This window comes from Microchirus variegatus (assembly GCF_963457635.1).
Source record: "Microchirus variegatus genome assembly, chromosome: 2".
In the NCBI taxonomy this organism is placed as follows: domain Eukaryota; kingdom Metazoa; phylum Chordata; class Actinopteri; order Pleuronectiformes; family Soleidae; genus Microchirus; species Microchirus variegatus.
The window spans coordinates 38,485,519-38,497,131 of record NC_139803.1 but is presented as its reverse complement, the minus strand read 5'-3'; the positions used below and the strand labels follow the sequence as shown (position 1 = coordinate 38,497,131).

The window sequence follows — 11,613 nt, the reverse complement described above, 5'->3', positions numbered from 1 at the left end:
TAATATGGGACCTTTAAATCCAATATGGTAACACATAAGAGAAACCATTGCTCAAGCATTTTAAAAATATCATCTGCTAGATTCTACAAACTCGATTGTTTGGAATTGACTGCTTTCAACCCTTTAACCCCAAAGCCTCAAAATGTCCTTCTGGACTTTTTTAGCTTATTTTAACCATACAATGAGCCAGAAAATGTCCAATAATGTTCAATATCGGGCAGTTATTTACAATTTACTGCATGACAAAATAGTGTAGTTATACACGTACACCAGATTGTGCATGTTAATTTTGAAATATAAACAATGCAACACATATTTAAAACAACATATGTTTGAGTTTTTGTCTCGAGGTCCAAAAACAGACCAAAAAACTCTCTGGTGACAAAGATGCTAATTCACCAGCTTCCTGCGACAGCGCGAGTGAGATTACCGTAATAACTGCATGTTGTCTTTGACGTGCAACTTCTTAGCTTTCAGAAACGGCTGGAACTAAAGAGTTAAAATCCACCAAACACATCTCTCCAGTCAGTTTTAGAGTTAATTATTTCAAATGATTAAATGATACAGTTTTACTTATTAAAGTTATATCACTTAAAATTATTTCTGGCCTGTTGCCAGTGATGTGGGATTCTTGCAGCAGCGAGGGAAGAGTGTAAGGGGAGATGCGGAAGGAACAAAGGGCCATGAGGTGAGCAAGTTTAAGAAAAGGGCAGGAAGGAAAAAAAGCAGACAAGGTGAAGAGGAGACTGTCAGCTCAACTTATCGACAGATTAAACCCCACGGGGATAAATACAAGCAAGGTGTGAGTTTATATGCGGGTGTATGTGTGTGTGTGTGTGTGTGCATCTGTCAGTCCTGATGATCTACCGTGCCGACTTGAGTAAAGGTCTGTCTCCTTGCTGATGCCCTATGGAAAAAGAAATTGGCATTGCCAGCAGAGTTCCCTGAGTGTTTGGGAGTGTATGTGTTTGTCTGGAGGCGATCAAGCACAAAACAGACAATATGAGGTTATCAGGCCGTCTGTCTCTTTTGACAGTATTATGTAATATTTAATATATGCCAGGGGTGCAGATTTCCCTTTAGCTGTCATTACTATTTCATTTGGTCAGCAATGTCCATGGTGAGTTTGATTTTTTTGCCTGACGTGCACAAAATGCACATTTAAAACTAATGCACAATCCAACACTGCTTCTTTATCACTGATTATGGTGAAGTCAGTCGCAACAGGGTCATACCAGGGGCCTTTGTGTTGGGTAGATGAATATATCATGCAGATAATGTGTGGTTTTTGGGAGAGAATATCTGCATCACCAAATTCAATCAGGTCCAAAATATTGACACTAGTCAGATGTGCAACGCTGCTATTTGCAAAGCGCCAACAAAATAATTGACTAATATGGAATGTGTGAACGGGTGCCTGAAGGATATAATTGCTTTCCACAACTCTTTTTTTTTCCACACACACAGATGCCAAAAAAGCATGTGGCTGGAGAGATCTCACATCCATTACAAGGCCAGATTAAATTCCCTTTAATTTACACTGTGGCATAAGGTCCCAAGACTTTAATTCAGATAATCTGCTCTTATACAACACAAATGTCTTACCTTAACCAACCATAAACTTTGTATTTTCTAACACTCAAGATTTCCAGTCATTGGACTATTACAGGAAAAAGCACATTTCAACCCAAAGCCATATGTTGAGCCAAGCTACGACATCACCTCCTGCCCTCAGCATCAGAGGGGGAATAATGTGGCCATCCACCCTCACCCAATCCACTCGGGGCTATTGACATGGTGCCTTCTAAACCCAATGGGATAAGCACAGCCATCTTTGAGGGGGAAACCAGAATTGCCTTCGCATGCCCAAACACCATTTCATTCCTCTCTCACACTTCTCTTTCCTCTGCTTTTCCATCCGTCCTTTCAGCTCTGTGTTAATGCGTTCACTCACAGTGCCTGCAAAAGGAAAGATAGCTGCACCTCACCAGTCCCTCTCTCTCTCTCTCCTGTAACTCGTTTCTCGAGCGGTGGAGAGGATGTTTCTGTGAAAGTGTGTGTTTGAGTGTATTTATGGGCATAACAATAGAAAAAAAAAGAAAAAGAAAAAAGAAAGAAGCAGAGTAATTACTTAGGATTCACACTGTGTTTCTGGCCTAATGAGGTGACGGTTAATTGCTGGGTCCGAACAACAGCTCTCTGGGACTGAGAGAGAAAAGACGCAGAGGAGGTGGGGGTGTGAATATCAACAATCAATTAAGTTATAGAGAATATCTGCAAGCAAAAAAAAAAATGCAGTCACTCCCCTGCACTGAATTGGCTTTCATGCATAACAATGCTTGCCTCTCCCTGGGGACATCTTTGGTGAAAGAAGTGGATTTCCTTTATTGGATCGGGTGTTTTTATGGGATGTTTTTCTTCCTTTCTCTCTCCTCTGAGAGGTTTCCAGCTAAGCTCTCTCTGTTCTTGCTGAGTTTGGACCGAGTGGTTTCAGCTGGTCTGTCCTGATGCACGCTGTGCTGTAACCAGTGTGACCTTCATCACAACAAGTGGCCTGACAAAATATTAAATCTAAGCCGAGTGTGTTACACAAACAGCGGAGCCGGGATTCGTGAGTCTGTGTTGCTAGAGAGAATAAATCCTTTATTTTTTCTAATGCTGCATTTCAAGCGATCGCCTATAGAGTCTGTGAGGACGATGAGAGCGAATGCATTTCAGTGATCAGGTCTTATTAAAGTTTGTTTAAGGGGGGGATGGCACGAGAGCCTAGGCGTGACTACTGCCCACTGCAATCTATCAACTTTATAAAGCATTAACAGTGGGCTAGCGCAGACGAGCAGTGGAACACTTAGTCTGTCAGAGTCGATGTTACACAGTATAAGAGCAGCTACAGGGAAGAAATAACGCACTAAAGCGAGAGCTACAGTCAAATCACACACAAGAACAGAGCTAGTATTGACTGAAAAAGCTCATTTTCAGCCTCTTAATCAACAAAAGCGGACGCTTCAGGTAAAAGTAGAAAGATACTCTAAATCTGGCACTAATCTTTACAGTGCGTCGGATTTAAGTAACTCAGTTAAGTCGGACAGCTCGCGTTTAAATTACATTACAGGAGACATGAAGAGTGACGGGTGAATATCTCAAACCCGTGATAGTGGGGTGGCGGCAAATGGAAACGGGCAGAAAGAGATGAACGGGAAGTGGAGCAGTTTAAATGGACCACTTGCACCTAACTGACACAGAAAAATATGCAAAATCTGTTCATCTCAAAGTCAAAAACACTATTGTTATGTTGCTGGAGTCTTGCAGGTAAATTGCAGGACGCACATTTCCTAGTATGGAATTTTACTCGGCAGCGCGGCAGTAATTGTGGAGGACAAAAAGGGAGGTGGACGTAAATATGCAGAGCTACAAAACACACACTGGCACTTTGCATTCAATTAGTATGCCTGACCGTGCTATACAGCGGCAGCTGGATTCAGTCTACATATGCATGCGTTGTGCAAAAGTTAAACAACAGAATCGCACAGCATTCTCCTCCCGGCCTCTCCCTCTCCATTCCTCTCTGTCTGCTATTCGCTCGGTCGCTCCGTCTTGCTCGAAACTGAGAATGAGGGAGTGAGAAAGAAACAAATCCCTCGTACAGCGCGCACTTACACAGCATCTCTGTCTGAGTTGTTCCAGATGAATAAGGCAGAATACCAAGTGGCCCACTTATATGCTACGCAGAGACAAATAGACCAGTCAATCACTGCGGGCTGCTGCTGAATAACAAACGCTCGCTGGTGTGAGAGAGTGTGTGTGTGTGTGTGTGTGCAACTGTGTAAGAGAGGAACAGCTTTTTTTTTGTTATTTGTTGTTCTACAATACATCTGTGTACATGAACATAGTGGTACAGTGTGCGCAACAACCTCTCGTTCCAACTGAACGTGATGTCGATGTGTTTTCAGTGTTACAGCAAATGCGCCAGATGTTTCCTCTTAATATGAGCATGAGAGAGGGGGGAAAAAAGAGGCCATTTTAGAAGTGGGATTCATTTGATAGAAAATACAGCTGTGGAGTGTTTGTGCAAATGTAGATGCCGAGGTTAAGTCTGCAGACACGGAAGAACGCTTCACGGCAACTTCAGTTATACACGCTCCTTCTTTCAAGCGCTGCTTTGTGGAACAAATACTTTGGAAATGTCTACACTGGGATTGAATCACAAAGATTTAAACACACAGCTGCGTTGTTCCAATCCAATCCAATTTCTCTATGAAGCACTTTAAAGAGAACACAGTTGGTCAAAGTGCTGTACACAGACATGACAAATAAAAAAGACAGTAAAACAATAAAAAATTGTAAAAGCCAACATCTAAAACTGAGGTTTTAAGAGAGGATTTTAAAACAGGAAGTGAGTCGGCCTGCCCCATGTGCAAAGGCAACCTCTGAAAATGCACCTCTGAGTTTCCTCTTTGTCTCAGGGACGATTTACAGCGACTGATCTGCCGACCTGAGAGAGCGCGAGGGATCGTACGACAGATTCTGTGGGGCGAGACCATGAAGACGTTTAAAAAAAAAAAAAAGAATTTTGAAATCAATCCGGAAATGAACCACATGCTGGAGTAATGTGCTCGCAAGTGACGTCTGGCTAAGCCCGACATAGAGGACACTGCGAATGTCCAAGGAAGTTGTGATAAATACCTCGAAGTGATGCCGAGAGAGAAATGGTTTAGCCTTGGTGAGTTGTATGGGTTAGAAGCTGGATTGTACCACTGCACGTCAGATCACTGTCGAGTCTTACGTCCAATTTTTCGCCATAGGTGTCAAGTACTCACTTAAAGGACCAAAATCAACATGTTAATTGTTATGATGCTCAAAAGCATTTTTTCACAAATGCAAAAAGAAATGAAGCCAGGAAGATTTATTGGCGTTTCCTTTCATCTAAGAGAGAAAAGCATCATTGTGAACTCTGGCCTATGGCTGTCACTTACAGTACTGTATACGCTGTGTGTGCGTGACACTACTCGGCTTTCTGCTGTGTCAGATGGATGCACATTAATAAATAATGGCAATATACAGTCCAGTATAGCTTGGGAGAGGCGGGGCTGCGCAGGAGCTCTCAGAAATAGTTCCTTGACCAGGGAATTAAGGAGGTAAAAGAACACGCAGCTCAACAACAAACAGCTAAATTTTTGATGATACAGGGGAGCGAGAAAAAAAAACAACACAGAGGCAGGCTTTAAATAATGCTCGGGATAAAATCCACATCACTGCATCACTGAATATAGACTCAGCCTCTTAAACAGCATCAAGCAGAGCAGAGAATCCTGGGAAAATCCAATTTCAGGACCGGCGTTTCATCGTGTCACACTCTATTTTGTCCCCTGCCCTCCCCTCTGGCCACTATCATGTGTGACTTTTAAAAAAAGGGGATGCAGGCAACACTGCGTTTGGACACATTGCAGTAAATCAAGCATTAAAAAATTGGATAAATTAGGAGAATAATTGACGACGATTTGAAAGTATTTATTCTTGACAGAGTAAAATATTATCTGCAACAGCGTTTAGAAAATAATGTGGCACTGAAAGTCCATTAAGACGAGGACTAATGGAACTAATGGCTCAAACTCCTTTTCAATTAGGCAACTCTGGGACTATATAACCCCAAAGTTTGTGTTTTTCATTTACGGAATACTAAAAAATTACAAAGACTAAATGGTTTAGTAAAAATGTGTCAGGGACACACGGCTGGCTGAGGTCCAGCAGGTAACGACAATCCAATGGAGACAAATTCCTCCAGTTTATCCGTTAGAATAAAAAAAAAAAGGCTGCACAATGGAGCCGTCTCTCCCTGTGAGCGTAATGTCTCTTCCGCTCAACCGTGAATCTGCGTTCATAAATAACAACTGCGGCGTCAATAAAAAATGTTTTCACAACCTTTCCACCCACGGTGACACAGACAGCTCGGAAATTAAAATTGAGGAAATTAGCCTTGAGCGTTCATCTCGTGAAAAAAAAAAAAAAACATTTAGCATGTGGAGCGTGAGTCATTCTGGTTATTTTGGTGGAATTTGCACATTTTCTTTAGCCACTTTATTGTTTTAATAGAAGAGTGCAGCACTCATGGACACATACATTGGCATTCTTTGTCTATCAAGGGAATATTGGGCACTCACTCCCTGTACAAATGAAAAGGTAAGTACGTAAACTTTTGTGGGAGACTGTGCGAAGATGTGTGTGACCATCGAGTTTATTGTACATAGCAGGGTACGTGCACTTCGCTGTGCAGCTGCTGAGTGAGGGATAAAACATGTCAGGTTGGTTTTCTATGACTCACTTTAACATTCAACACACACACATACTGTATCATTTATAAAATTCAACACATACAGTCTCTTTCACATTATGCATGGACGTTCAGGCAGAAAAGAAGAACTTCACAAGTTCTGGTACGCTGTGGAGTTTTATAAATGTCAGCAATTACAAAACACTACCGGACGCAGAGAAGTCCTACCTTGGTTTTGAGAGCAGGTTCAAGAAAGAAAACTATACGCGAAGGTCGACAATTTCCGACACGCGGTTCATTTTAAAAGGTTCAAGGAGGGAAAAGGTGCCTGCGTTGGCAAGACGTAAAGGAAAAGGCAAAGTGAAGAAAGAGAAAGGCGATGGCGAGAGCGAGCCAAGAGTTCAAACTCGGAGCAGCAGGGCTTCAAGGACAAGAGATGAAATGATGTCTTCAGGCATTTCAAGTTGACAGATATGAAGCCGGTCGAGAAAGCCTAAAAGGAAAAGCGTGGAAGGAAAGAAGGAAACAGTGCAAGAGAAACCAAATCGAGAAATGCATGCACAATGTGGAAAAGGCCGACATACTTTTGTATAACACATCGTAAAATACGTTCTTTTATAACTTGCACATTCATTTAGTGGCTCTTTCACATTTTTTGAGTTGAGTCGAATGTTACACTTACTTATAAATGGACTTTGATCGATTTTTATAGATGTAAAATATACATGTCGTCAGTTATTATGGATGTGTCATACTGTAGCATGGCAGCCTCTCACCAGGAAAACATGAAAACACTTTGAAAAGAGACAAAGAGCAGTGAAGAGTGGACTTTCACGAGCAGCCGAATGCAGTGACACGTTTCTGAGACTTTCTTTGAAATTCAAAATCTTTTTAGAAGTGATCGGTGAACAAAACTGCCCACTGCTTCGTCTAATAGGTGTTCCACTTAAGTGTTTCCTTTTCTCTGACTGCAGTTACACTCAACTCTACTTATTTGATATGTCTGCTGGTGAGGTCCTTTCTTCTGCTCTTCACACTCAGAAAAAAACAGTCACACATTCCCTGAGTCTTTCCACGGAGCACAAGCCGGTTTTGCCACACACTTTTTCCTCCTGTCATCTTCGAAAACTAGCGCGGTGAAACCACTTACATTCCCCAGGCCAAAAAAACCACTGCGTGTAGGAATCAGCAGCACCGCTCGCTTTCCTCGCCTCTCTTTATAATTTGCTCTCCTCTCTCGAGGAGCGGGGGGCTCTTTTGTGCTTATCTCAGCAAAGCTGTCATGGCGACAGAGCGGCTATTATTGCCATCTCCTCACTGTAGTCTTCCTGGAGCCAAGGAAACACCTTGCTAATCAGGCCCTGACTGTCACATTCTGCATAAGTAACACGGCGGCCGACACCAAACAACAATCAAAGGCAGACTCTGTCCAAAAAAACGTTTGACTTAAAATGTGGGAGAAAGTTGGGGCGAGGACGATACGGCTTGACTCAGCACAGACCACTTAATGTGCAAAAAAAGACTTATGCAAACAAGTCCATTAGCCTGTCACCTAGCCTTTGCCCCTGTTTAAATCAATCCTGTGGAGTTTTGAATGCTAATTGTACACATTCTCCATCTCACCCTGTGGAGCATTACTACATTTGCAAACATTAAACCTACCTGAAGCATCCGTCCGACCAAATCCTTTCTTATTGTGTATTAATATAACACTTTAATATCTCGGTACCCACAGTTCCACCTCAAATTTTAATCTTCCCTCACGCTAAAATTAGGTCTCTAAATGCAGCTGGATAACATCAAAGTGTTGTAGCTGCGACACAAAGCATTCACCAAATCTTCAACACTCATAGTCGGCCCCAGAAACAAAAAGGCACTTAAACCAAATAAAGAAAACAGCACCTTGTAATACATCTATTTTGTTTCCTACGCCATACCTTCCTGCTCTCCCTTGCTGCCAGCCACACAGCGGGTGGCCACATGGCAGGGACACCGGGATTCAAATCAGCGTTTCTCCTCACAGTGTGTGTTGGCAGTGCCTCGCCAGCCCAGCAGCCAATCGCATGGCCAACGCTGAGCTGTACAATCTGAGGCGTTACTATGACCAATGTGTAAGTAAGAGAATATAACAAGTGGAGAAGCGTTTGCATGCAGTGCAGCATGCGGTTTTTATATCGAAATGTTTGCAATAAAATGCTTAGTTTTGCAATTAAAGGGATAAAATGTGTTCCATGTTTAATCATTAAGAGACCTGTGAGGCTCTGTAGTGCTGTTTAAGCTGCACAGGGCAAGATATTTATGGATGCACAAACGCCAGAGGAATGTCTTATTAGCTTTAATGCCAAATTAAGACTGTAGAAGAGTAGCATTACCCGTTCCTGTGAATTGAGAGCCTGAATATTTAACAGTCTCCTAAAGAGCTGTAGACGAGTACTACAATGGGCAAGAGTTTGCATGCATGTTAAAAGTCCGATTTTAGTCGGACTAAGACAATAATTCAGTTTTCTTAATGTAAACATGTTAGTCCAATGAATTGAGTCAGTCTTAGTCGGACTTATGTACCTGGATAATGCAATTCATAGTCCGATTATGTACACATGCACCAAAATATCCTCATATGTCTTCGAACCGGAAATAGAAAAACTGGCTTTCAAATCATTGAAGATGAAAAAATAAGAGTCTGTGCCACCTCAACAGCAGAAATGTGACCCATGCAGCTTTGGATTACCAGCTACATGTATCCACCGGCAAACATCTTTCCCTGCTCCACTCACTCACTCAATCACAGCCACACTCGTACACGTAAAACCATTAGCTTAAGGTCACTTAAGGTTTTTCCACTTACGGTCATTGCAGAATGAGCCACCATAGGACGTCATGGTGCAGTCGCAGGTGAAGCCCTCCCACTGCTGGAGACACACCCCCTGATGGTAGCAGGACTCCTCCGTACAGGTGGTACTGGGTCCTGAGGGGGAATCCACGACAAACAAATCAAGAGTTTTGCTTTCAGTCCAAACATAAATAAATGTCATGTGAAGGATCAGAAATAATGAATGAAGAAAAAAATATTAAGGAGCGAGGCAAAGTATTTATAGCTCTTTCGGCTGTGACGGACAGAAGAGCCTCAGGCAGCGCTGCTGGCCCTTCACTCCTCTCTGCAGCAGCAGCTGAAGGTAATTTTTAAGGCTCTGCTTCATCATACATGATATTTACACGTTACACTGCAATGTGGAAGGTGTGCTGCTATGAGAACTGTCAGCACCAACAACCTGAGAAGGCTTCAGATCACAGCGGTCGTGAAAAGAGATATTACAGCTTATGTACAAGAACAAGGCTAATTCTAACTTTTAAAGCTCAGATAGAGTGGTCCTATTGCACATATATGTGAGTTATGGAGGTCTTCTTACATACAGTAACTTGTTTTTATGGTCAAAAACCTCCTAATTGCGGGAAAAGAGCCGAAATAAATCGCTCCTCACTGAAGCTCTTGTCAGCACACCAGCTCTCAGAAGCGCAGCTCTCCCTTCTGGAACGGTGGATGCACTGCTACTCATTATCAAAACATTGTTTTAACAATGTTTAAAAATGACTTCGTCACGACTCCCCACCGCAGTCCCTTTTATGACTTTGACCCAGAGTCAGACCCAGAGTCAGAAGACACTGTCGCAAGCAAAATACCTCCATAACGGACGTTCTTCTTCTTCTGCAGTACAATGGACGCAATCGGATGTGCCCAGACCAGAAGGATCCGCTGTTCAGGAGAAATGCTGTTTACGTAACCGGACCAGGTTTTTTCTCGCTGAGCCCGAGATTACAATACAACACAGCGTTCTCAGCAGTGGCTGAACTGTTTGTTTCGAACCTTCAGGGCTTCATAAACGAGGTAATGGTGCAGATACACACCAAAAAAAAAAAGCGTTAATTGGAACTTCCGGTCTCGGTCCTCTTTTAACTTGATATTCAGCAGTTTTTTAACACACGGCTCACTCATGTGAAAACCGTAAAAAAAAAAAAAGAATCATAATTTCCAACACTTGTGTTGAAACGGCTGAAATCAAATGCAGCGGCTTCTTGCCAACAGACTGAAAATGATTTGATTAATGTTGCTTAGAGATGTATTCATATTAAATCTGACACTATTCAAGGTTGAAACCTGCCGTAATTGGAGGACCAGGGGGCACATTTGCATTGGAAATCAGCGTCGGTGCACTTATGAACGTGCACGCCTACTCGTGTGTTTGTATAGTGTGAGGCACAAGGGTGCGTTCTCCTGTTGCTCTCTCTCCTGTAGTCATGGATGGCTGAGGATATTTAAATTGTCAATTAGAAACTCCACCGTTGTAATTTCTCTGCGGAATTCCGAGCACTTACTCAGACAGGTAGCGAGTCAGACTTCCTTGAGAACCCTTTACAGTCGAAATCACTTTTCTTCACACTGTATATACTATTGACCCAGCAGGCAAATCTCACATGAGTTGAGATTATATGGAAACATAATTTATTAAGTGTCTGCCCTGACTGACTCTCCTCTTACAAACTAACACCAACGATGGAAATGAGAACAAAACAAAAACAAGTTTTCAAATAACTCGATGGCTGAATAATAGATAAAAGATAAGCATGCAGATTAAGTCTAAGGCTAGAGACATCTAAAAATAACTACATGTGGTGGTTATCTTCTTGGTGATAGTGTGTGTGTGTGTGTGTGAGTGTGTGTGTAGGGGGGTTCTCATTAAAATCTCAATTAAGCACAAACATTTCCGAAGAACCATGGTTCAGTGCCAGACTAATTTGTTTCTGCACAGATAAACCAATATGTCACTGTGCCTTTTACAAATGGCCCAATTAAAAAAGAAAGCCCCACCTTTTCAACCGCCCCCCAATGGAAAAAATAAATAATCAAAAAGTATCAAATTATAACGGCTTTTTGCTCTGCTCCAAAAAATGTCCACTTAAACTGAATTAAGCTCCTATCAGCTCGCTCTGTCAGCATTGCCAAAGCCCCGTTGTTGCCCCATTAAAGGTTTCCCTCGAGGAGCTAATTATGCACCATGTCGTAATTAATAACCACGTAATGTAATCCTTACCCTTTCTTTCAACTATTGATCCACTAAACACTACCTCTCTAAGTACGCCTGAGAAGAAAATTAGGTGTCTTGGGTTCGTTAGAGCATTAAAAAAAACACTACAAAGTGTTGAAGAGAATCCTGAACTATATCAGGACAGAGTGAGTCTAATACACTATTTTAACAACAGTAAATTGTGAATAACTGCCAGATTTTGAAAGTTATTCTGGGAAACTGGACATTATGTAAGATGGTACAAGGCAAAGTTCTACACAGATG

At 42.1% G+C, this 11,613-nt stretch overlaps 1 protein-coding gene across 1 annotated transcript in view; it reads right to left on the bottom strand.

Moving 5' to 3' along the window:
* The window catches only part of nrxn2b (neurexin 2b), a gene marked incomplete at its 3' end in the record, with an annotated part of 516,377 nt that overhangs the window by 244,796 nt on the left and 259,968 nt on the right, over nt 1–11,613 (bottom strand). The window contains exon 15 of the mRNA XM_083910752.1: nt 9,114–9,233. Within this exon, the coding sequence (XP_083766878.1) occupies nt 9,114–9,233 (120 nt within the window). The remainder of the gene's footprint in view (nt 1–9,113; nt 9,234–11,613) is intronic.